The sequence below is a fragment of the Trachemys scripta genome, chromosome 9, assembly GCF_013100865.1.
Source record: "Trachemys scripta elegans isolate TJP31775 chromosome 9, CAS_Tse_1.0, whole genome shotgun sequence".
NCBI lineage: Eukaryota > Metazoa > Chordata > Testudines > Emydidae > Trachemys > Trachemys scripta.
Window position 1 is genome coordinate 15,193,125 of NC_048306.1, and position 24,426 is coordinate 15,217,550.

The 24,426-nt window shown below is 39.8% G+C and overlaps 1 protein-coding gene across 1 annotated transcript in view; it reads right to left on the reverse strand.

Annotated features, from left to right (window-relative positions):
* The window catches only part of TENM1 (teneurin transmembrane protein 1), a 778,425-nt gene that overhangs the window by 218,326 nt on the left and 535,673 nt on the right, over window positions 1–24,426 (reverse strand). The window contains exon 5 of the mRNA XM_034781757.1: window positions 3,299–3,539. Coding sequence (XP_034637648.1) covers window positions 3,299–3,539 — 241 coding nt within the window. The remainder of the gene's footprint in view (window positions 1–3,298; window positions 3,540–24,426) is intronic.

Consider the following 24,426-nt stretch of genomic DNA (forward strand, 5'->3'; position numbering starts at 1 on the left):
AAATACAATATGTTACAATAGAGAAACAGTTCTAAAATATACTGTTTCATTACCCACTCTTTTAGGTCTGACCTTTTCAATTCAATCTAGATCTTCAAAGTCTAATTACATAAGAGCATGTTTCTAATCTCAATATGGTAAATATATTTTTAGAATTATGGAATTTTCCTTCATGTAAATGTGAAATATTACATATCTGCCACTATGGGTAGGCTGAGAAGCTTGCTCTATTTCTGATTATCTGTAGTAAACAGGATTTATAGGCCACATGATTAGTTCTCGGAAGTCTTTTCCTGTACGAAAAAAATCTCTAAATCTATGTGGCTATAGCTAGATTGTGCAAACCCTGGTGAGGTTTAAGGATTAACATGAGATATTATTGGATGTAAGTACTGAACATGTGCATTCTGATTTTTCTCCAGTTATTAAGTTAGGGCATAAATTAATGTCTCTAAATCTACTCTTCAATTGCAAATGTTCTAAAAAAAATCTGCTTATGCATATTAGGTAGATTTGAGTACTATTAGACAAGAAAGATTTAGCACTGAAATACAGCTGCCATTGCCATATTTTTTGTATTTTCTGAGACTATTTTTAATTGTAGTGTGTGTGTGTGTGGGGGGGGGAGAGAACCTGGAGATTTAACCATTTCATTTTCTTGTCCCATCTGATCACCCCATGGGGAAGGGGAAAAAGCATCTCTTTTCTCTAAGGCTGTGTTGTGTGATCTAGGCCTTTTTTGACTGATGTCCACAGAGCTATAACTTACAACTTCATTCATGGACATATTTTTGTCCCCAAATAATTCCAGATTAATCCCAAAAAATAGCTGGGCAGCCACCAAGAGATTCCTCAGAGGTTGCAGACTCAGAAGACACTGGAAATCAACAAAGACAGCCACTACCAACACCTTGGGCTGCAAGTGTTGAATGTGGAAAGCTCCCAGGCTCTGCCACTCAAGGAAAAGGAGTCCACAGGTTGTTCTCCCTCATGAATCTCCAATACAGAGCATGGCATTGTCATCAAGTAACCAATCAATCACTTACACTTAGACTGTATAGTACCATTGATGAGAATATTTCATAGCCAATTTAAGGCTGTAAAATTAATGAAAATCATGGAAAATGACGGCAGTTGAAAAGGGAGCACAGTTAAATTACCAAAGATCTGCCCCCAAATAGGGAATTCTGGAGAGGAAACAATGAGCTATTATGATGTAGGAAGGTTACATGAAACCTGATCAGTGCCTGTTGAAGCCAATGGAAGAGTTCCCATTGTGTTCGTGAGGCACTGGATCAGGCCAATAAGCAATATAATATCAGTGAAATATTAAACACCAGTCTTTGTGTCATAGAAACCACTGGAGATCTTTCATCCTGAAAATAATGTAATCAGAAATTCTGATCCCAACCATCTATTGTATTTTGAATTTTTAAAAATTATTATCTACACAGTAATGGAATCATATTGGAAAGTTACAGGTACATGTTCTGAGTACTTGAAATGTACATATTTTGGAGGTATGTGCTCCAATTATTTTCTGCAGTTTTTCCTTGACTTATTACTCTTGAATTATTTCAGAGTAAACCAAATATGCTTTTTCTGGCCTCAGCTTTTATATAAAACCCTATATTATGAAATTCTGTTAAGGACGTCACATATAATTTAAAGATGATATCTTGCCTGGTTATAGGAGGTATGTGGGTGAAATCTGGACAAACATGGTTAAATGTAAATTTCAAATGGAAGCATCAGAAAAATATCACGGGGACCATATTATGTATTAATTTTAAAATAGTCATTTTCTGACCAAAAATGTAAGTTGTGCATTCATCTGATGAGTTGACATACCCCTTAATTCCTTGCCTGGCATTCATTTTTCAAGCAAATAACATACTGAAGTCTTAACTCAGAAAGTAATAATGATGAAAATTAAATCAGCCCTTCCGTTCATTTCAAATTCACACCCTTTCAGAAGGGAGTAACTTATTCAAAGTGACACTGGTATATTGTAGCAGCCAACTTATATAAAGAAGTATGTTGCATATTTTATTCTGAGTCAAGCCAAAACAATTTCATCTCATTGCAAGACCACCAAATTTTTCCCTCGGATAATAGTTAAATAATTGCACATGTATGTTTGAAAGGAAAATGCTTTTGTGAAAGTACCTGTTATATTAACTAGTGAGTGTTAGATTTGTGTGAAATTCATCAATTTCAGTACATGTGGGGAAAACTGAACACTTCTTAGTGTTTTGAACAAACCTGAAAACCAAATGTAAGCACCTGCCAAGACTACTCAAGTTCAGACTCACAATGTTCCATGTGGGGAAGGAGAAGCTTGTGCAAAACTCAGTAACTAATTTACTCAAAAGGTCTGAAAGATGGCCCAAGTTTCAGGTTGATAACTAGACAGGACTTGAAAGGTTGGCACAGCTCTAATTAATGGCCATAAAATTAACTATTCAGATTACAACAACAGCTTTCAGCCAAAAAAGTCAAGGATAGCCATGCATTCACCTCAGGAGACAGAATTTGTCTCTCTACATTACAGATTCTTTCCAAATTGGAAATGTATTTTATTCAGATTATCATTTTGCAGACTATATTATTCAAGTAAATTATCCAAAGCTCAATCCTTGACTTCAATATTTGTTTTTTGAGGCAGTAAGGCTTCCATAATCAGGCCTCAGATCATCAACTGAATGTAATGTTGATTCTATAATCATTTCTGAAACCTCAAGCCATTTTGGCCTTCTTTTGCTTATAAGTATCTGAAGACATCCTGGATGTTTATGTACAATGATAATTTCTTGGAGATTGTTTCACACTTGGGGTTTATCAGGAGGCCAAAGACTGCAGACTGAATGCTTTCAGATCCTATGGAGTGCAGTGATTCCCTGAGGCATGGCCTCCATGGGGAGTTTCTTTGATGCTTCTAAGGCAAAATGCCTCCTTCCACACAAAATGGGGCTGCATAAGTGCACAGATGTGTGCATGCAAATCTACAACTAATAAGCACAGAATGCACACTTCTTGAACACATCTTTGGAGTTCAATTACCCCTCCCCACAACACTTTTCAAAATGTGCTTTTCTGAGCATTAATGATCTAGGTTAACTAATAACATGATGATGATAATAATGCTTCTGATACCATGACTTCACATCAAAAAGCTTTGTGTGTCCTGAACTACAAAGCCATTCTTTCTCTCACTACTATTATTTTCTCATCTCATCCTCAGACCAACCCCCCTTTTTAAAAACTCTTAAGAATAGTAGACTGCGTTTATATATACCTTGTCTCCAATGGTATATTACTATTCAAGACCCAGCTGTTATGCAGATGTACGGAATCTTGCGTACTGGTTGGAGGGGTTTGAGCAGCTGGACTGGGCTGACTGCGGGTGGTCATTGATCTTTTCTGGAGAGAATCTGCTGTTGGAGGTGGTTTTCTGCTGCAGGTGCATGCATGTGGTGGTGGTGGAGGGGGTGGGAGTGGTCTGAATGTGAACTGGTTACGTGGGCTGCCCGGTATATCTAAAAAAAACAAACCAGAAAGAAAAGACAAACAAATCCATAGAGTTACTATTTTAAACAGCAATCAGAAAAGCATGGTATTATATTTAACAGGATTACAGTATTGTGTAGTAGAGGTTAAATTTCAGGCTGTCTGTAAAATGTTATTGTAACATATGAATTCATTTAAAATCCTCTTATGAAATAAAGAATATTCACAGATTTGAATTTGTATGTAAATTCTTCAGTGCTGCGGTGGTTAAAATAAATGAAGCAGCACTCACGTAATTTGTCATAGCATTTTTTTTTGAACAAATAAATCAGAGTGACATTGAGTTACAGCACAGAAACCATCTGATTTCATCAGCTGTAAATCCCATTTAGGAAAATACCTGTGAAAGAAACAGACAGGTTACAAGAATAAACATCCTGCACTTCAAATCAAAACAGAGAATAATTCAATCAAGCCCTCTTCAAAACCACTAAGTAATAAACATCTCCCATGAAATAAGGTTAACAGATTTACACTACTATGTTAATATATTTGTCAGTTAGGTCTGGGAAAAGGTTCTAGCAGAGACTGTCAGTGAGGCAATAATGACACACACCTGGAGAGAAGGTTCTGTGGTATTAAAAGCAGAGGAGCTGGCAGTCAACATCAGACCAGACTGTAAAGTGAATGCAGCTCTTAGTAGGAGCTTTAAGGAAAGGCTGTTGTGTTTGCATAATCACTGTTCTGTTACTTGCTAGTACTGTTGTTGCCCAAGACAATTTAGGAGTGTCCTCCTGCTGTTGCTGCTACCTTGAAGACACTAAGCACTTGTTTCTACTGTTCACTCAGGAGAGACTCCAAAATCTATTATGCAGGAGCAAGAGAGCCAGGGGAAAAATTATGAGCAGCTGAGCAAGGAAATCCCTCAGAGACAGTGTGAAGATGCTACCATTACTTTTTAAGGATTGCTGTAACTATTGCTTTACTAACAAATAGCTGACAACATCCGAATACATTGCTGCCAGTGAACTGTCATGCTATTGACAGGAAAGACCTCCAGCCCCTAAACTGGTGGCTCACATTTGCTAATATTCCTGCTTCAGGAAACTTCTCACCCTTCCACAGAGTGTAACTAACTTTTAAGTAATACATTACTAACCCTTAAGCTTTGAAGACTTCAGCCTTTGTGTTTGCATCATATTTGCCACAATGAAACCTGCCAGCTTTTGCATCCTATTTTCATACACACTTGTACACACACAGTCATGCTGACTGGTATGGAGAGTTTCCAAGTGTTCTTCAGAAAGGAAAGGGAAGAGCTCTCATGGCTTTTAGGCCCTGAAATGTCCCATTCTAGGAGCCTGTCTTAGACACACATGTGCCAAGGGCAATGCACTTCCTATGGGAAACATTTTACCTCCATGTTACACATTCCCACCCACAAGATAGAATCTTTTGCAAATTTCAGTTTGCATGATAGCAATCAGATCAGGAATGGAAATGTGGCCGGAGCTGGTATGAAACAGTTATAATGACCTTAAGGACAGTTACCAGGCAGCAGTGATCCAACAAGTTAAACTTCCTCCTGCAATGGGAAGTTCTGGAGTCTACTGCCTCTTCTTTCTCACAGCCAACTGCACAGTCACTTCTAGTGTAAGCTTTCCCAGATGGTGGGGCACAGCCCAGAAATTGGCTTTGAGGGGATTGCCTCATACTGACTGAGAAACCTCCATTGCCCACAGGGAAAAATAAGTCACTGACCTCCAGTGGAGCCCAAACAAGTACCTCTCTTCAACTGCCCCAACTGCTTCCGCTGCTCTGTCCCCTCCCTATGCTAACCCAATCCCACAGCTGCTCTCACTCTTCCCAGACAGCCCAATTTAAATTCTCTGTTTCAATATGCAATTCCTCTGTAGGCTCAGTGCTTGTGGCACTCCCTGTGAGTGTGGAATGTATGCTGTATGTGTTTGTTATACAGTAACTTCTTTTAGTTGTTGTTTCCAAGGGTTTTTATTTTCATACCAGTATCTCATTCTAGCAAGGCTACTTAGGGTGGAATTCTGATGATCCCCAGATCCCTGGAAGGAACTACCTTTGTGCTTCATTTTCAGCAAGTATTTTGTTAGGAGCTGTGACTGATGCATTGTCTTCATGCTGGAAGGTGAATGGTCTTTTCTGAATAGTGACAGCTGGTTTAGATGGCAGGTGACAAATGGCATCAATTTCTTAATGACACACAATGCTAATCCCAACCAGAGGAGCAAGAGCCAGTGTCGGGAGTCAAGCCAAGAGTCAGAGCCAGAGTCAAAGGCCAGGGGCAGGGATCCGGAGCAAGGAAGGAAGGCAAGAATCAGGAACAGGTCAGGAAAGCAGGAACTAGGGACAAGTCATGAAGGTAGGGCTCAGGTGTCAAGCATGAAGGCAGGGTCCAATGTAGCAGCCACATAGGAATTCACCTAGTTGCATGGACAACTTCCTGTCTCTCTTTCTGGCTTAAATAGTGTACCTTGGCCCAATCAAGGACTCTGGAGTTCCTCCTGTCAGGTTCCTGCTGGTAGTACCTTTAGTGGAGTGTAAGGACTTAGGGATCACAGTTCTACAGTCCCTAGTAGAGCTGTTGGGTGGCATTGTGGATGTGGCAGCAGCCTGGAAGCCTGTGGAGGATTTGCCCCTACAGTATTAGGATTCAAAATGTACTTGTGCATCATATTCCATGGGGGATCCTCACAGCTAGTTTATATATATCAGAAAACAATTCCTAAGCATCTTAGAAAATTGGAGACCTCAGTAAATTAAATCACTCAAGACAGCAGTCCACAGCACTTACATAATCTACTAAAACACTTCATATAATAATTAATCTTAGTAAATCTGATATCCTGGTATCAAAGAATTAGAGGCTTCCAAAATTTTAGACACAACCCATTTCTGTGGTGGGCCATTCCCATCCTTCCCAGTAATTGATCAAAGCCATTCCCTTATTTTGCCTTGTCATAATCGAACATTCACTCCAGAGAAAGTTTGTTGGGTTGCCGCTTATCCCATAATTTGCATGACAGCCCAGAATTTATGTACCTGATCTCTGCCATCCCTAAGAGTCAAAATCTTCAGGACATTCACAAATTGAGGCTTCCTAATTGCCATAAGCCTGGCAATAGCCATTTCAATAAAGGGACACATTTTGGAGGAATCAGGATGGCTCTGGACAAAGCACCAGCTTTAACAATTAGAAATTGTTCAATTCATGCTTCTAAACCCAGTCAATTAGGTAGCCTCTCTCTATTCACTTCCATGATTAAGTGCTCGCAGTGTGTTTGACTGTGTACAGACACAAGGAGACAGGGCCTCTTTCCTAAGGAGGTTACAATCAAAGGTAAAGGGGTCTCATCTTAAGAGGTACTGAGTGCTTGAAGACGCAGTAACTGCTGAGACCTGGCATGGCTCCTTCTAAAGGTGATGGGTGGAAGAACTGTAGGATCCATATCTAAGTTCCCTCTTAGCTGTGCGGACACACAGCAGACTATCAAGGGCTGTGCAGGTGGGAAGAGGCGCCTCTCCCCTGGCCCCGTGCTGCGGTGGTGAGAGAGGGATGGGGAGAGTCCTCTCTCCCTGCCGCAGCCCCGGGGCAGCCTGCACCCCAAACCCCTCAGCCCCGGCCCCACCCCAGAGCCCACACCCCGAGCCAGAGCCCCCACCCCAACCCTCTGCCCTAGCCCTTAGCCCCCTCTTGCACCCCAAATTCTTCATCACATCCCAGAGCCTGCACCCCCAACCGGAGCCCTCACCCCCCACATCCCAAACCTCTGCCTCAGCCCTGAGCCCACTCCCACACTCCGAACCCCACTGCCCCACTCCCGCTACACATCACCTCCATATTGGTGAACATAACAAAAGTCATTCCGCACGTGGATGTACAAAATACTACAGGGAACATTGATCCACATAGCAATGCATACTCTAGCCCTACTACTTCTCCTTTTGCCTCACTACCACCTACTTCCTCTGCCGGCACACAGATATCTGCCATAGAGCTCAGTTTGTTCCATGCCACATGTAAATTTTATGCTTTGTGGACCCAAAATCCTGTCTATGCTTGTACAATGGTACTGCCCATTTCTGGTGGCATGTGGCGGATGGGAAGAATTTTCCCCAACAATATTAGTACTCAAAATGTACATGTGCACCATATTCCCTGGGGGATTCCACTTTACCGCTGTGGGTGGGAGGAGATTAAACACTATACTTGTCAGCCTTTTGTGTGACTATATCATATAAAACCCTGATTCACAATCTAAGTGGTAGGTTGAGGAGGAGGTGATAGAAAGACAGAAAGATTTAGGAATAGAGCCTCAGCTGGTGTAACTGGTAGAACTTCATTGACTTGAGCTGAAAATCTGGCCTTGAATTTCTAATTAGTTTTTTACAGACTATTTCTAATTTGCTGAAGTTATTTTTATTTTACTTACTTTGAGACTAAGTCTACATCTCATTAACTTTATTTTTATATCACAGAAAAATGTTGCTTGTGATAAAACAATGTTTGTGTCTAAATCTGCATACCAACGATTCCTTAGAGCTCTAAATGCACAGTAGACTGTGCAAACTAACTTCATACAAAATCATTTAAATACCTCAGGAGTAAAATTATGCATAGAAATTTGTCTAAAACCAACAAGCACCTAAAGTGTGTGGGTATGGTATGGGAATTAGCTTAGCTGTGAAGTTGTATCTTCCTGTTATTCTTCACATAATGCTGTCTATCCACTGCAATACCTGCCTTCACTCTTAATTGTTTCTGACAGAATACTGTTCAGATATTTTCATTTCTTAGGAAACCGAAAAGTCCATCTATGAAATGTAAATATGGTATATAATTAGTTTTCAATATACTTATTAGCATGATACAAGTTACTGTTCACCTAAAAACATAACTACAAAATATGTTCTCAGCCCAAAATTCTCAGTTATAATATTTATGCTCAGATCATATTCCCTGTGAAAAAACCTACAGCAGTATCCAAGTTCAGGGAAATGCTCTGTGGCCTCATTTGTGTAGCATCATGTGATACAGAAAGAGGTATTTCAAATCTGCCAGCAAGTCCAGCTTCGCCCCGGTAGGGTGACTAGTGATGGAAGAACCCATTTCAGATATGGGGTGTCGAAGCACTATGTCCCCAAAGAGTTTATTTCTCAGAATTTCTCTCATTTCAGGACAACAAATTCAGGAAATAAAAAAAATCTGTTTTCTGAGAATGTTCCTTTGAGGCTATGCTTGTTTTAACACCTCTTTGTTGTCTTTTGGAGGAACTGTATCTTATCCCTTCTTGCTATACAAAAAATAAACATTTTCATGTTGCTCTGTGTTAGCCATTCTTGCTTTGCTTACTGCGGTGGTAATTAATTCAGCTTTTTATTTGGAGATATACTTTGAGCTACTTACTCTCCAAGAGTAAGAATCCTGTGATGATAGTATCTTTAAAGAAGGAAAAATTATTTCCTCATAATTCTGCTTCTTTGAAGATAACATCTCATAGGATTCTTTTTTTTTTAAATCAGCATTTGGGTCTGGTTTAGGGGTGGATTTTTGTTACTGTGGTTTGGATCAATCCTATTGGATGGTATTTAGTTAATATCACATGAAAATATATCTATAATCAGAGGCTATATAGCTGAATTGTTATGGAGAAAGGGAAGGGAGGAATAAGAGTCTTTAAAAACATGGATTCTTAACTTCTGCCTAGTGATTCAGGTAGCTGATGTTGTAAAGCAAAGCCAAAGAAATGATGGCGAAGATCACAGAGCATGTTACTGATCTTTTTATCTTGTTGTCGGGGGAGTAGATCCCCTTTTAAAATATCATCGTCCCTCACTTGGGTTGTAAGTTGGTTGTAGGGTTTGTACAGGGCAAAGATTTTCAAACATGGCATTGTTTTAGTAGTATAGATTTTCATAATATGCTGTCATTTTTATGGCACGTTTGGACTGCGACTGGAGTAATATTCTGAACAACCTGGTTGCCAACCTCAATTCTCTCCTATTATAATGGTTGAACTCTGTAAAACTGTAACAGTGATGAGCTCCCAATATTTCAACAAGAAGCTCTATAAAGAATTTCCTCCTTATCTTCTGATAAATCTCACACACCAGGATTGCATGTGTTGCAGAGAGGAGGGATGAGGGACCGTAGCATTTATTTGTTTATCTGTTTACACAAAATGCCTGTAGAGTAAATCGGAGGCAGTATACCCCCTGGGGAAATTCCCTGAAAGCACCTGACCCTTGGTAAAATCTGGTATATTCTAAAAGCAAAATATTTTCTCTTTCGAAGCCTTAAAATTAAAAGTAATCTCTGAAAGGGAAGATGCACAAGTACTGAGACTGGTGTAAAAGTCAACCAGAAAGAGAAAGCACCCTGATCTTTTTTTCAATTTGTAGGAGGGTTTGTAAAAAGATGATCCAGTAAATTCAAGGGACCACTCATCCTCCCACCAAGAACATAATAGAAAGCTATTCCATACATAGTTCATTATTGATTGAAAAATATTTTTGAACAGTTAGTGTAACACACACATCTCCTGGGTGTAGTGCTCTGTCCCATCAAGTGGCACTGTGACTACTTAGAGAGAGAGATTAATGAGTTTGCTCTACAGCCTTAGCTAACAACCATATGGCTTTTAGCTCATGCAGGAGAGACTCATGCATTTAGCTCTAGTTCTCAGGTTTGATCCCACGCAACCATGATCACAGTCTGTCAGTGTTACACTAGGAATTTGGCAGAACTATGTTCATGGCACTTTTGACAGATATTTCATTATCCATTCTCCATCCATAAAACCAGAAATAGGCCAAAAGAAATCTGATGAGGTTCGACAAGTTGAACCAAGATGAGTCCTGCACTTAGTTTGGAAGAATCCCATGCACTGCTAAAGGATGGGGACCGACTGGCTAAACAACAGTTCTGAAGAAAAGGACCTGGGGATTACAGTGGATGAGAAGCTGGATACAAGTCAACAGTGTGCCCTGGTTGCCAAAAAGGCTAGCGGTATATTGGGCTGCATTAGTAGGAGCATTGCCCGAAGATTGAGGGAAGTGATTATTCCCCTCTATTGGGCACTGGTGAGGCCACATCTGGAGTACTGCATCCTGTTTTGGGCCCCCCAGTACAGAAAGGATGTGGACAAATTGGAGAGAGTCCAGCAGAAGGCAACAAAAATGATTATGGGGCTGGGGCACATGACTTACGAGGAGAGGCTGAGGACACTGGGCTTATTTAGTCTGCAGAAAAGAAGAGTGAGGGGTGATTTGATAGCAGCCTTCAACTACCTGAAGGGGGGTTCCAAAGAGGATGGAGGTAAGCTGTTCTTAGTGGTGGCAGATGACAGAACAAGGTGCAATGGACTCAAATTGCAGTGGGGGAGGTCTAGGTTGGATATTAGGAAAAACTATTTCACTAGGAGGGTAGTGAAGCACTGGAATGGGTTACCTAGGAAGGTAGTGGAATCTCTATCCTTAGAGGTTTTTAAGGCCCAGCTTGACAAAGCCCTAGCTGGGATGATTTAATTGGGGTTGGACTAGTTGACTTCCTGAGGTCTCTTCCAACCCTAATCTTCTATCATTGTATCATTTAGTGACAAGGGAACAGTATCCTGTATTGCTACCCACTGAAGTATGCCAAAGAGAATACATTAAAAAGTAATGAACCTTAAAAGTTTTGCATTTAATCTGTAGTGCTTTGTAAGTATTTTAATTCTTTCCAGATCCTAAATTCATTATTTATTTGGTATATATACACCAAATATGTACTGGTTGAATTTGAATTAGCTTGGAATCCATTATTTAATTAAATAGTATCATATGTTCTGAGAATTTAGTTTTCTATTTAAAAGTTCCCTAGGTATTAAAACTGCTCAGTTAGAATCAGAGCTGCAATAGTTTATCAAGTGGAGATGAATGAGCATCATCAAAATCTTATTTATGAAAATAAAAACACTAGAATGGATAAATATGAAAGAGTACAATGAGAAGAGATCTTAGAGTCACTGCATATTTGGCTAGAAAGACCACAACCAGAGCACTGCACACAACACAGAAAGACATGTAATGAAGAACTGAAAAAGATCAGGTATAGCAAGGACAACAAAGATAAATATTAAGGTGTAAGGCTAGGAGAAGCTTATAGTCCACGGCCTGAACCTGCAATAAGATGGGGGCATCTCATTCAGGCTCAGGGCCTAAGATGACAAAATAACAATTAAACATGTGTGCTGGAGACAAACAGTATTGTAGCACTACTTGTTACTGTATTTAGGCCTGATCTTATGAGGGTCTCATAATCGTAACTTATTGAAGTTCTACCATTCAATGAGAGTACATTTTACAAGACATTGTCTGCAAGTTTATGTGTATATGCCCTGTGACCCTACAAAGCCCTTAATTGTTTGTTGCCCATATCTGAACCCCTTCTATTTCTGCTATATTGTTTTTGGGACAGGATGAGCAGAACAAAAACTAGTATTCCAAATGGGGTCATACAATTGATTTATATATTGACATTATAATATTTTCAATATTATTTTCTATTCCTTTTCTTATACATCTTAACACTTTTGCCTTCCATCTTAAACATGAAATTCCTTGCTTTTGTAGAATTTTTGTGTTTGTCTTTTCCTAGTCCTACTACATTGTCAAGCTTTTTGAGTATGAAACACAGAACTCCATCTCAAAAGACGTCTACAAAAGTATAAGCAGTTCTATGCAAAATTAAAACAAATTTATAAGACAATTGGAAGTTTGTAAACTCTATTAATTAAAAGATATCTCACAAACATACAACATCTAAAGACTCACGTATATAATTTCATACCCATTTCTTTATAAAAGAAGGATGAAGCCTACAAATGTCATTATTTAGTGTATCCTACAAATGCAATAATTTACAATTGCACTACAATTAACAGAGGTCTTGTCCCACGTTATTCATTCTCAATAGTAATCAATGAATATAAAATATTGAGAAATATTGCAACAATATAACATCAAAGTAATGAGCTACTTCACTTATAAATTCAGTTCGCTATTTTCATACATACCCCATTAAATGTTTTCTTTTAATTCTTAGTGGCAAGTGTACTACAAGAGTTCACTTGTATCCCTTACAAGCTATAGGGTACATCTGAACAGCTTCTAATTTAATTTGTGCGCCATTTTAACACAAGTAGATTTGGAAAAATAAGAATGGTAACCCTTTCCTAATATTCCTGAAAGATTTATTCATGCTGTTTTTCTTCAAAATATTAAAGTCTAACCATATTTACAATGAAATATGATGGTTTTAAAATGCAGGTTGCAGTTTAATTCTCATTTTAAAGCATCACCGGCTTTTATGATGACCATTGCTCTAGCTATGTAATGTGAAGAATGTGTCCCGTCTACAACCTATTAAGACGTTAAGGATTTCCAAATTATAAATACCATACAATGCCTCCCTTTCTTCAGGATTTTTTCAGTATAAAATGCTAAACTGCATACTATAATCTCTAAATGACTGATATGTGTAAGATTCACCTTACAATTAGCTCGTATAAAAGTATATCCATTCCATACAGAATACCAGTCTAAAACAGAATGGTGGGGTAGAAGTTACAGCACCATAACGAGACTTCAGTCAACAAATATTTTTTTCTGAAGGAAATGCTTTGAGAGTATGGGCTCAATCCTGTTTGTTATTGTATACCTCCTCTGAAACACTAACTGCCCTTGTTTCCCATTGACTTCAACAGCAACTGTGAACAGTACTCAGAGACTCAAGATCAGACTATTTTAAATTTCAGAATATATTGGCTAAATTTCCTTTTGGAGTAACTACTTTAGTGGTGTAACCTGAGCACAGAATTTGACCCATTATTTTCACTCGAAAGACTACAACACTGTAATGATTTCAACTTAGTCATTTTAAAAAAAAATGAGTGGCCCCAATCCTTCCAATACTCAAGCATGCATATAACTTTATGCTGAGACACTCCTACAGTAGTTGCTACTAGTGATGGTTGGATAGATGTTAAACAAAGATCTTTATCAGAAGACATCTCTAACAGTCTTATAACTTCAAAATGTTCCTTTACATCAACCAGAGAGAGACTATGTCGAATCTTCCAGGCAACAAGACTTAGATCTCATAGAAGGTTGTACAGGTTGTGCTGTAGCTTGTTGAAGGCAGAGCTGCTGCTGTCAACAGCGCAGAAGTAAGGATAGCATGGCATGGTATTGCCACCCGTACTTCTGCACTGCTGCCTGCAGAGCTGAGCTTTCAGTCAGCAGCCACCGCTCTCCAGCTGCCCAGCTCTGAAGGCAGTGCAGAAGTAAGGGTGGCAATACCACGGCCCTCCTTAAAATAACCTTGCAACCCCCCTGCAACTCTCTTTTGGGTCAGGATCCCCAATTTGAGAAACGCTGATCTCATCAGTGAAATCTGTAGTCTAAAAGCACAAAAAAGACCAGATTTCACGGTCCGTGATGTGTTTTTCATGGCCGTGAATTTGGTAGGGCCCTAATAATAACACCATGTACGATATCATGAAAGTTTTAACTGTAACCATATGGTAACACCCAATGGGCTACAGCTGGGAGCTGCAGGGCTAAACCCTGGAGCCCTGTGCCCTGGTGCCTCCGCAGGGCTGAAACTCTGAGCTGTGGGGCTGATGTCTCAAGCCCCACGACCAGGGGTGCTGGAACAATTTTTATAGTGGGGGTGCTGAGAGCCATTGAACCAAACTGTAAACCCTGTATATAATGGAAACCCCTTCAAGCCAGGGTGCTGCCACACCCCCATCACCCCTAGTTCCAGCACCTATGGCCCCCCCCCCCAGGTGGCTGAAGCCCAAGCCCATACCCTGGGAGTTGGGGTTAAGGTTTTGGCATCAGCTCTGCCCCCACAGACCAGCATGCGAGGGCTCACTCCTTAGTTAGACTCCAGTGAGTCTAATGCCAGCTGTGCAGGTTATGTATCTCCATTTACCTGGGGTAAAGGAACTATTTTAGTAGGAGCAGGACAAGTTACACAGTACAGGGAAAATTGTTGTAAACATAAACAAATATCAGATGTGGATACATTTTTAATTCAACCATCAGCTTCAAAACAACAAAACCCACAGAGCGCTGATACTGACATTCCTTCAACAAGTTCGACCACCATAATGGCTGAAGAACACCGAAGAGGTGACGTGAGTAAGAAACATAAAGCCATTATTAACCTTGGAAAATTTAGGAAATACAAAGATAGCTATTTGAATTTCAGTTTTATTTGTTCTGGAAGTGGAGATATACCTCAACCACAGTGTGTAATTTGTGCACAAGTACTGTCCAATGAATGTTTGAAACCCTCCAAATTACAGAGATATTTAATTACAAAGCATGAAATCTATGAGGATAGGCAATGTTCATTTTTTGAGTGAAAGGCCAAAGAAATGTTTGGTACTAAAGCAGTAATGAAATACCCAACTACTGCGGATAAAAAGCTTTAAGGTCATCCTACTTAGTAGTGCAGAAAATTGCTAAAACAAAAAAATCGCATATGAGTGCTGAGACTTTGATAATGCCCTGTGTTCTTGAAACAGCAAAGGAAGTGTTTGGAGAGAAGGCCAAGGTATGGTCAAAAATACTGATGTCAAATGACACTGTCAAACAACGGACAACTTCTATGTCAGAAGAAGTTTTGCAATGCATTCCTCAGCTGTATGACAATGATTTGACAATGAATCCATAGACATTTTGAAAATGTCCCATTCCTTGCCTATGTTCAGTATGTGTGGAATAAGGAAATAAAGGAAAACATTTTGTTTTGAAAGAGCTAAAGACAACAACAAAGTCAGGTGACATATTCAAACTGGTAGATGATTTTATGATCAGAAATCAGCTAGATTAATTGCATCGGGGTCTGCACTGTTGGAGCCAAAGCAATGACTGGAAAGTAGACTGGTATTGTGCAAAAAATAAAAGCCGTTGCACCTCACGCTATTTGGACACAATGCTTTTTACACTGAGAGGTGCTTGCTGTGAAAGATATTGAACCAAGTCTTCCCAATGTTCTGAACACAGCAGTAACACTCATTAATTTTACTAAATCCAGAGCAACAAACTCCAGGTGTTTTGCTGCATTTTGTGAGGAAGTGGGTGCAGAGCACCATTCCTTGCTCATGCATACATAGGTGAGATGGCTATCACAAGGCAGAATGTTTGCCCATATACTTAATCTCAAGAAAGAGTTATGTACTTTCTTAGCTGATAAGAAACCTGAACTTGCCTAAGTGCTGGAAGAGGATGTGTGGCTGGCAAAACTGGGTTACCTTGCAGACATATTGAGTGAAATGAATAAGCTGAATAAAACCATGCAAGATAGGAATACTAATTTTAGTGCCCTGCATGAAAGAACTGAGGCATTCAAAACAAAACTACAGTTCTGGAAAGTTCATGTCTGTGGGAGTACTACTACTATGTTTGCGCTCTTACATTCTTTCATTCAGGAACAAAACATTGACTTTGACGTAATTAAACCTCAGCTGGCAGTGCATCTGTCTGGTCTGCTTAACAAATTTAATGCTTATTTTCCCGAATTCATAACAGAACAAGCCCCTACACACACATGGACTACAAACCCCTTTAGTGAGAACACTGAAGCTAAACTTCTATCCAAAGTCCTATAAAAACTGTTAGGATAGCTCACTGACATTTCATCAGACAGCTCCCTGAGAACCAGGTTCAGAGAAATGCCGCTGGAGAGATTTTGGTGTGAGTGTTCTGATGAACACCTCACTGCTTCTTCTGCAGCCTTGAAAGTTTTGATTCCCTTTAGAACCATCTACTTATGCGAAGCCGGATTTTCAGCCATGATATCAATGAAAACAAAGTACCGAACCAGGAGGAACATTGACCATGACATGCACGTGTGTTTGTCAAAGATACCCCCACATTTTGACAGAACTGTTGATCAGCACCAGCAACAAGTTTCATGTTGAGTAAATTAAAAAAATCAGCTTTTTTATTTTTCTACCTATATTGTCCTTTTTTATATATGTGTGTGCATTTAACTGTATAACTATCCATTCAATACAGCTTTTAATCTATTGGATATGCAGAAAAAACAGTTGTTATGGCACAGGTGGGCTGTGGAGTTTTTATTGAAAGAAAGAAAAAGGTTGAGAACCCCAGGCAGACTGGATGCTCTAACCCTCTTAACAGGTTACAGCTTATGATTTAAGCATGTTGTCCAAGTCTGCAAGGACCAGATAGTTACAAGTAGCATGGCAGACACTTCTGATTACTTTAGAGGTCACGAAAATTTGATCGGAAGATAGTTTATGATTGAAGCAATAGGTAAAAGCTACCATTTGCTATAAAAATAAACATTTCCCGTTACTGATGAGTGTGTGTTGAGTGATATTTATTCAAGTTTTGGCCTTCGTGTGACTAAATTCATTAGCTGTGAGGATTTTTTAAGGAGTTCCATGGGTAATGGAACAGGGCACTATGAATCATCCTGAATAATTTACTGTTCTTAGATCAGTAGTTCAGGAGAAATAATGTAAATATGAATGTATTAAGTCACTTTGTTAATAGATCTTTCCACAATGGATGACCTTCCCTGCTTGCCTATTAGCTGTTATATATTTGTTCTTGTTAGCTTGCAACATTTTTATGATACAAGTCTGCTGGAGGCCAAGCCAAACAGAGTTGTGCCACTTGAGTACATTATATAACGATCGACTGTACGATGCTCCCTTCCATTTTATCATGTGTCTTCTGGGATTTAGGGGTAGTGATTTGTATTAGCCCTACTTTCCAAGGTTCTAGTACCTTGCTGAACTTGTCTAGCTTATCTGTGTACCAGTGAGTACAGAGAACAATTTGTCAATTTATAGTTATATAAGTATTCTGTCTGACTGGACGCCTTTAAGGGAGCTTTTGTAAGAGAATGCATTCAAACTATGAAAGGAAGGAGTGATGTTACTGTGCACAGTATAATTTAAAGGACTTAACTCATCATTTTTATGATCAATAAAATTTACAGGGACAGGAATCTACAGCTTTTTCAGACCCTTCAATAAATTTTTTAATGTATTTACCTCATTTTTCTGACAATCCTTGTAAGCAGATCTCTCTAATGTAACATCAATGGAAAGATATACTATTGTATATGTACATAGTTTAGAACTATTTCTTGCTTTATTCTAAGGGAAGTGTTTACAGCTTATACAGATAAAAAATAAAAAGCCCTAGTTTCCTGACTACTTTTTTTTTAAAAAATTGCTATTTGCTTTTCTTACGAATTACCATGTAGAAACCATTATTTGATTTGAATATCTTTAAGTGCATCTCCCGCAACTATAACTTGACTATAGACAACATCAAGCAATTAATATATTTGATTGCCCATAAAAAGATCTGTCAAACATCTCCAGAATACATATATATCTATGGAATTTAATTATTGGTATGTATGTAGCAATATATATAACTACCTAGAAATAAAATAAAAATAATATGAATGCAGAAATGTTTTATTCATTACTACTACTGCAGGAATATTTATTCATTCATTCAATGAGTTAGTAACTAGGTTCTGTGTAAATAGTATAGGCAGTTAAATAGATTATACATATGGGAAAGAGTGTTACATAAAGGCAGAGACAGTCAGTCACAGGATGTAGATGAGCACAAATGTATGGTAATCAAACTGCAAGAGGGCTGAAAATCACAGTGGACCACATCATGCCACTGTTTTTTAATCATATTTATGTACTGTGTAAAAAATGTTTACTTCCAAACCAAGTCTTCTCTGCCTTTCTGGGGGTAGGAGATTAGAGGTGCAGTCATGGCCCATGGAAGAGGTGGTGGCAAGACCACACAGAGGTCTCTGTTACCCAGGAATATGGGACTACAGGACAGTGTACAAAGAGTCAGGAGTTCCATGCAGGTGCCTCATGATCTGCAAAGCTGGGCCCTAAATTCACCCTAAATCTGCCAATGTGATGCAGATGTGAAAAAGGCTAATGTAGTCCTAAAATGCATCAGGTGAGGAATTTCCAGCAGAGACAGGGAAGAGTTAGTACCATTATATAAGGCACTGGTGAGACCTCGTCCGGAATACTGTGTGCAATTCTAGTCTGCCATGTTTAAGAAAAATGAATTCAAACTGGCACAGGTACAGGGAAGAGCTACTAGGATGATCAGAGGAATGGAAAACCAACCTTATCAGAGGATACTCAAAGAGCTTGGCTTATTTAGACTAACCAAAAGAAGGTTGATGGGAGATATGATTGCTCTCTATGAATACAGAGGGATAAATACCAGGGAGGAGTTATTTAAGTTAAGCACTAATGTTAACACAAGAACACATGGATATAAATGAGCCATCAAAAATTAAAGCTTGAAATTAGATGAAGGTTTCTAACCATCAGAGGAGTGCAGTTCTGGAACAGCCTCCCAAGCGAAGTAGTGGGGGCGAAAAAAACCTAACTGGCTTCAAGACTGAGCTTGATAAGTTTATGGAGGGGATGGCGTGATGATACTGCCTACAATGGCATGCAGATGATCTGCGATTGCTAGTAGCAAATATCTCCAGCGGCTGGAGATGGGACACTAGATGGGGCAGGTTCTGAGTTACTACAGAGAATTCTTTCCTACGTGTCTGGCTGGTGACTCTTGCCCACATGTTCAGGATCTAGCTGATCACCATATTTGGGGTTGGGAAGGAATTCCCCGCCTCCCCCCAAGGTCAGATTGGCAGAGACCCTGAGTGTTTTTCGTCTTCCTCTGCAGCATGGGACACAGGTCATTTGCAAGTTTAAATGGTGTAAATGGTGGATTCTCTGTAACTTGAAGTCTTTAAATAATGATTTGGGGAATTCAGTAACTCAGCTAGAGGTTATGGGTCTATTACAGGATGGGGTGGGCAAGGTTCAGTGGCCTGCAACATGCAGGCAGTCAGACTAGATCAGAGGTGGGCAAACTACAGCCTGCAAGACTGTCCTGCCCGGCCCTTGAGCTCCCGGCCGGGGAGGCTAGTCACCGGCCCCTCCTCCACTGTCCCCCCTCCCCTGCAGCCACGCCACCGCGTGGACAGCGCTCTGGGCTGCGGAGCAGCACACTCCCGCGGAGCAGCACACTCCCGCGGAGCAGAGCGTCAGTGTGTCTAGCTCCGGCTGGGCAGCGCGGCTGGCAGACCTGCTGCTCTGAGCAGCATGGTAAGGGGGCTGGGGCCGTGGGGTTGGATAAGAGGCAGGGGCAGTCAGGGGACAGGGAGCAGGGAGTGGTTGGATGGGGTGGAGGTTCAGGGGGTGGGTGGACAGGGAACCGGGTGGGTTGGATAGGCATGGGAGTCCTGGGGGGCCTGTTAGGGGGCGGGGGTGTGGATAGGGGTCGGGGCAGTCCGGGGACAGGGAGCGGGGAGGGGGAGGTTGGATGGGGGGGACGGTTAGGGGTGGGTGGTCCCGGGAGGGGGCAGTCAGGGGACAAGGAGCAGTGGGGGTTGGATGGGTCGGGTGTTCTGAGGGGGCAGTCAGGGGGTGGGAAGTGGGAGGAGGTGGATAGGGGGTGGGGGCTAAGCTGTTTGCGGAGGTACAGCCTTCCCTACCCGGCCCTCCATACATTGCAACCCCAATGTGGCCCTTGGGCCAAAAAGTTTGCCCACCCCTGGACTAGATGATATGATGGTCCCTTCTGGCCTTAAATTCTATGAGTCGCTATAAAGCCATGCCCCCTGCCCTGTCTGTGTAGTTGCTAATCATAACCCATTTGTTTCCTTTTCTAAAAGTAACATTTCAACTTGATTCCTCCTCCTCTGCAGACTGCAGGGTTGATTTTTTTTTTCTTTTTCATTGTTTCCTGTTTTGGAAGATGGGAATAGGGACCGTATGAAGAAGCACAATAATAAGAGCTATACTGAACTACTTTTGCAGGCTGCGACAATGTTTACATTTGATTTGTTACTGAAAGACTGTATTGTTGACTATATATTATTAGCTACATAAATTACAGGCATGATCCACTTCTCATAGAGATCAAGAACAGATTTGCCATTGACCTGAATGAGTGAAGGATAAAGTCCTAAATATTTATTGGTCAGTTTTGCTAACTAGTTTTGCTAATTTATTAATTCTGGTTATCGAATTTCCCCCACTTCTTACATTCAGAAATCAAAACATGTGTGATCCTGCCAACCTTTACTCCAGTGAGTAAATGAGACTGTTTGCATGAGTACAGACTACCTAAGGGGCAGGTTTGCACTAACCTTACTCTGCAGATATTCCCATTTTCTTCGATCAGATTACTCAGAGTAAAGTACTTAGTTTATATAGGGTTGAAAAATTAGGATTTGTAAGAATCACACTAAGGTAATGCCCATTGCAAAAGGAAAGTAACAAAATGCATAAGAAGAAATAGGAGAGAAATACATATCACAGTAATATCGATGATCTTTGTAGTCCATTATACCATTTAATGCTCCTCCTGATCGTGTTCCCAATGAAAGCAATGACAAAACCCCATTGACTTCAACAGGCAGAGCATCAGGCTGCAGGTTTGTATTCTCTAGCTTCACTTACATTATACAGTATACATAAAATTCACATTTTTCATTAGCTTCTAATTATCTTGAACAAAAATTATTGAAATTTCAAGATCAGCATAGCACTCCTTTGAATAGCCATCTCTCTTTAAAATATAAGAAACATGGAGATCACATCTATAGGATAGTGATTGTCAATGTATCCCTAGTAAAACATACAAGTATGCTGCACGATTCCAGAGGGAGGCAACATTTAATTCCCCAATAACTGAATGTATAAATATAATAGAGGAAGCTAATGAATTTTCCCAACATCACCATCTGTTTGAGCACACTCAATTGTGGATCTAAGTGACAAACTATTAAAAAAAAGTAAATGTAAAGATATCTCAGCATTGTTCAAGTTGATTTCCGTTTTGTGTGTGGACATTTCTTCTGCTTTGCCACTACATTGGTAGCGATCAAGTTTTTTCCTGCAAATAATGCGGAAGTGCTTCTAAGAAAAGATCTATTGCCACCATTTATATGTGTTAAAAGACAAGGTGGGTGAGGCAATATTTTTTATTGGAACAACTTCTGTTGGAGAGAGGGACAAGCTTTTGATGAACGTTTGTTAAAATTTTTGCTGAGGATTCTTAACATTTTTTCTGCAGTATTAAACCTCCTTAGAGGAAAGACAATATTATATGTATAATTGAGAGCAAAAAGGGAACTTGATTATCTTTTAAAAGGAAAGGAAAACTTATGTTGGGATGGAGAAAACAGGAAATACTAGCTAGTATTACATCTGAAAATGAACACAATCACCTAGGCATTATAAATGGCTGAAGGCTATAGTTTTCCAACATGGGTGCCAAAAGTCTGGTTCCTAAATGCATACATCTTCCCCTAAAAATAGATGGGCTAATTTTTCAGACTTGCTGAAACCCACAAAATCCTACTGAAGACAATGGGATCTGAGTGCTCAGCATCTATGAAATCAGGCCACTTTTTCAGAGGTGGATTTAGGGACTTAATTTAAGGCACCAGTGTTTGAAAATGTTAGCCCGATTATTAATTATTCAACTGACAGGATGAATGCCATCTGCACTTGTACAGGAATTCAGCTGCAATTCGAGATCAATAAGTGAAACAATATTTATGAAAACTAAGAGATCAGAAAAGTTCTATGACCACTTCCAATAGAAAGCATTTCTCTTCTTTGGCTTTTTTCACCCAAGGCTTATCATATATAGTTATTTAAAACTGTTTGTAAATAAGACATGCATTTTTGGAAGAATAATAGAAATTACATCTATAAAATATTGAATAAAACCTTCTTTGTAACAAATGCATAAAGAAGCAACCAGGGAAACATACTTTTTCATATGAATCTAACCAACAAACTATTTTAATGAGTGCACGTCTATTAAAAGAATTCTCAAGATGCTGTAATTATTATTCATTTTCTAGAATTGTTTCACCATGAAGCTTTATGCTTCTATGGGGACTTCGATGTTTATGTTTTGTGACGGCTGCGTTGACTATTAAAAAGCAATTTGGCTGACATTTTAGGTCTTTTGTTGCCAGTTTTAATTGGATTGTTCACCAAGCATCAACTCCCCCGTTAACTGCAAAAATTACAGGCCAACGTCAGTTTATAGTAATGACTGTTTAATGATTTTATCCTGTCAGTATGCCAGCTTCATATGGATATATGCATGATTAGTTTCATATCAAGACCTGTAATTAAATAATTGAAGCCTAAACAGAATGGAACATCAACCAGGAACACATTTTTAATAAACACTCAGAGGCTTATCAAGATACTTATTATTAATTTAAAATAATTAATGTTTTGAGTTCAAATAATACCAGTCTATTTTTGCGTTGGTATTAAAGAAAACAAAATCTACACTGCACCTCACCCAAATTGAGCTCTGCAAAAAAGACAATTTTCCTTAGTGAATGACCTTTTTGGATTGCAGAAAATATCTCATAGTCAGCCTTTGTTTACCTTTCTTAAATTGACACAGAATTATTCAGAACTCATGCTTAGCCGAGTTTGTTTGCTTTGAGACTGGACAAAATTGCTTGTATGGCCAATAAAAATAATACCTTGCTTGAAACTTCATTTCTGAATGCTTAATATCAAAGGGAATGTGTTCACTGACTTCTCTGAAAAAAACTGTTACAATCCTATGCTGTAACTGTTGGTCTTCAAAATGTATTGCACATGTCCATGCCACTTCAGGTGTGTGCAAACCCAGTGCACTAGCAGCAGAGATATTTCCCTTAGTGGTACCAATGGGGGTGGCACATGCACCCTGTGTTGTGTGATGGTATAAAGGGTGCATGCGCCTCCTCTGACCCCCCTCAGTTCCTTCTAACTAGAAAGACTCCAATATCGAGGGGAAGGACTTGGCTGGAGATCTATGCATACAAGCTGACCTAGTGAAATCAATAACTCCTCTTTACTGAGGAAGTCTGTCAGTGAATATGGAGATGGAATCCCAATTTAAGTAATCATATCGTGCTAATTGGCATGTTTCATAGACTTTAAGGTCAGAAGGGATCGTCGTGATCATCTAGTCTGACCTCCTGCACACAGACTCATCTGGAGACTTGATATTGAATAATTTTTCTAACCAAATAAATCTACTTGGGCTCCTTGTCTTAAGGTGTAGCTTTGTCTTGTCTTTTCATTATCAACCCAGGTGTAAGGCATGTGTAAAACTGCTTAAAGCCCCAGGATGGCACTTGATGGTAGCAATTTGCTCTTTTGGCACCAAAGAAGCAGGAATCTGTCAGAGTAACTTCGCTGGTTCGAAAAGCCCTTCATTAATGGGCACTGCAAGATGTCGTGGCACAGAGGTATAAAGGATGTCCTGGAGCTTGTCTGACTTCTTTTGGACAACTTCCAATGGATTCTCCAGTGTATCAATCATTCTGTGCAGTAAGTCCTGGAATGTCTGGTAATCATGTGTGGCTGAAATAGATGTTACTGCTTCATCAGGAGATGGTGAAGTAATGGGATGGGGTGGTTGTCTTTACCTCTTCATCAGAACCTTGACTCTGTGTTCAGTTGGTGCAGATTTGGCTAGCTGTAATAGCTTTTGTGAGGTGGTAGGGAAGGAGATCTAGCCCTGAACCAATCTAGCCTGATGAAGCCACCACAGTGCCCAATACGACCAAGAATCTTGATAGACATACAGAGCAGGTGACCAGAGAGGAGGATACCGGGGGATAATACCCCTCTTAGAGCTCTTATGTCTGGGGTAATAAAAATGAATTCTCCATTCTTCTGACATATCCTGGTCTGAATAAGTAGACCTCAGGGAATAAACTGGTGACACCTCCCATCAAAGCTTGGGCAT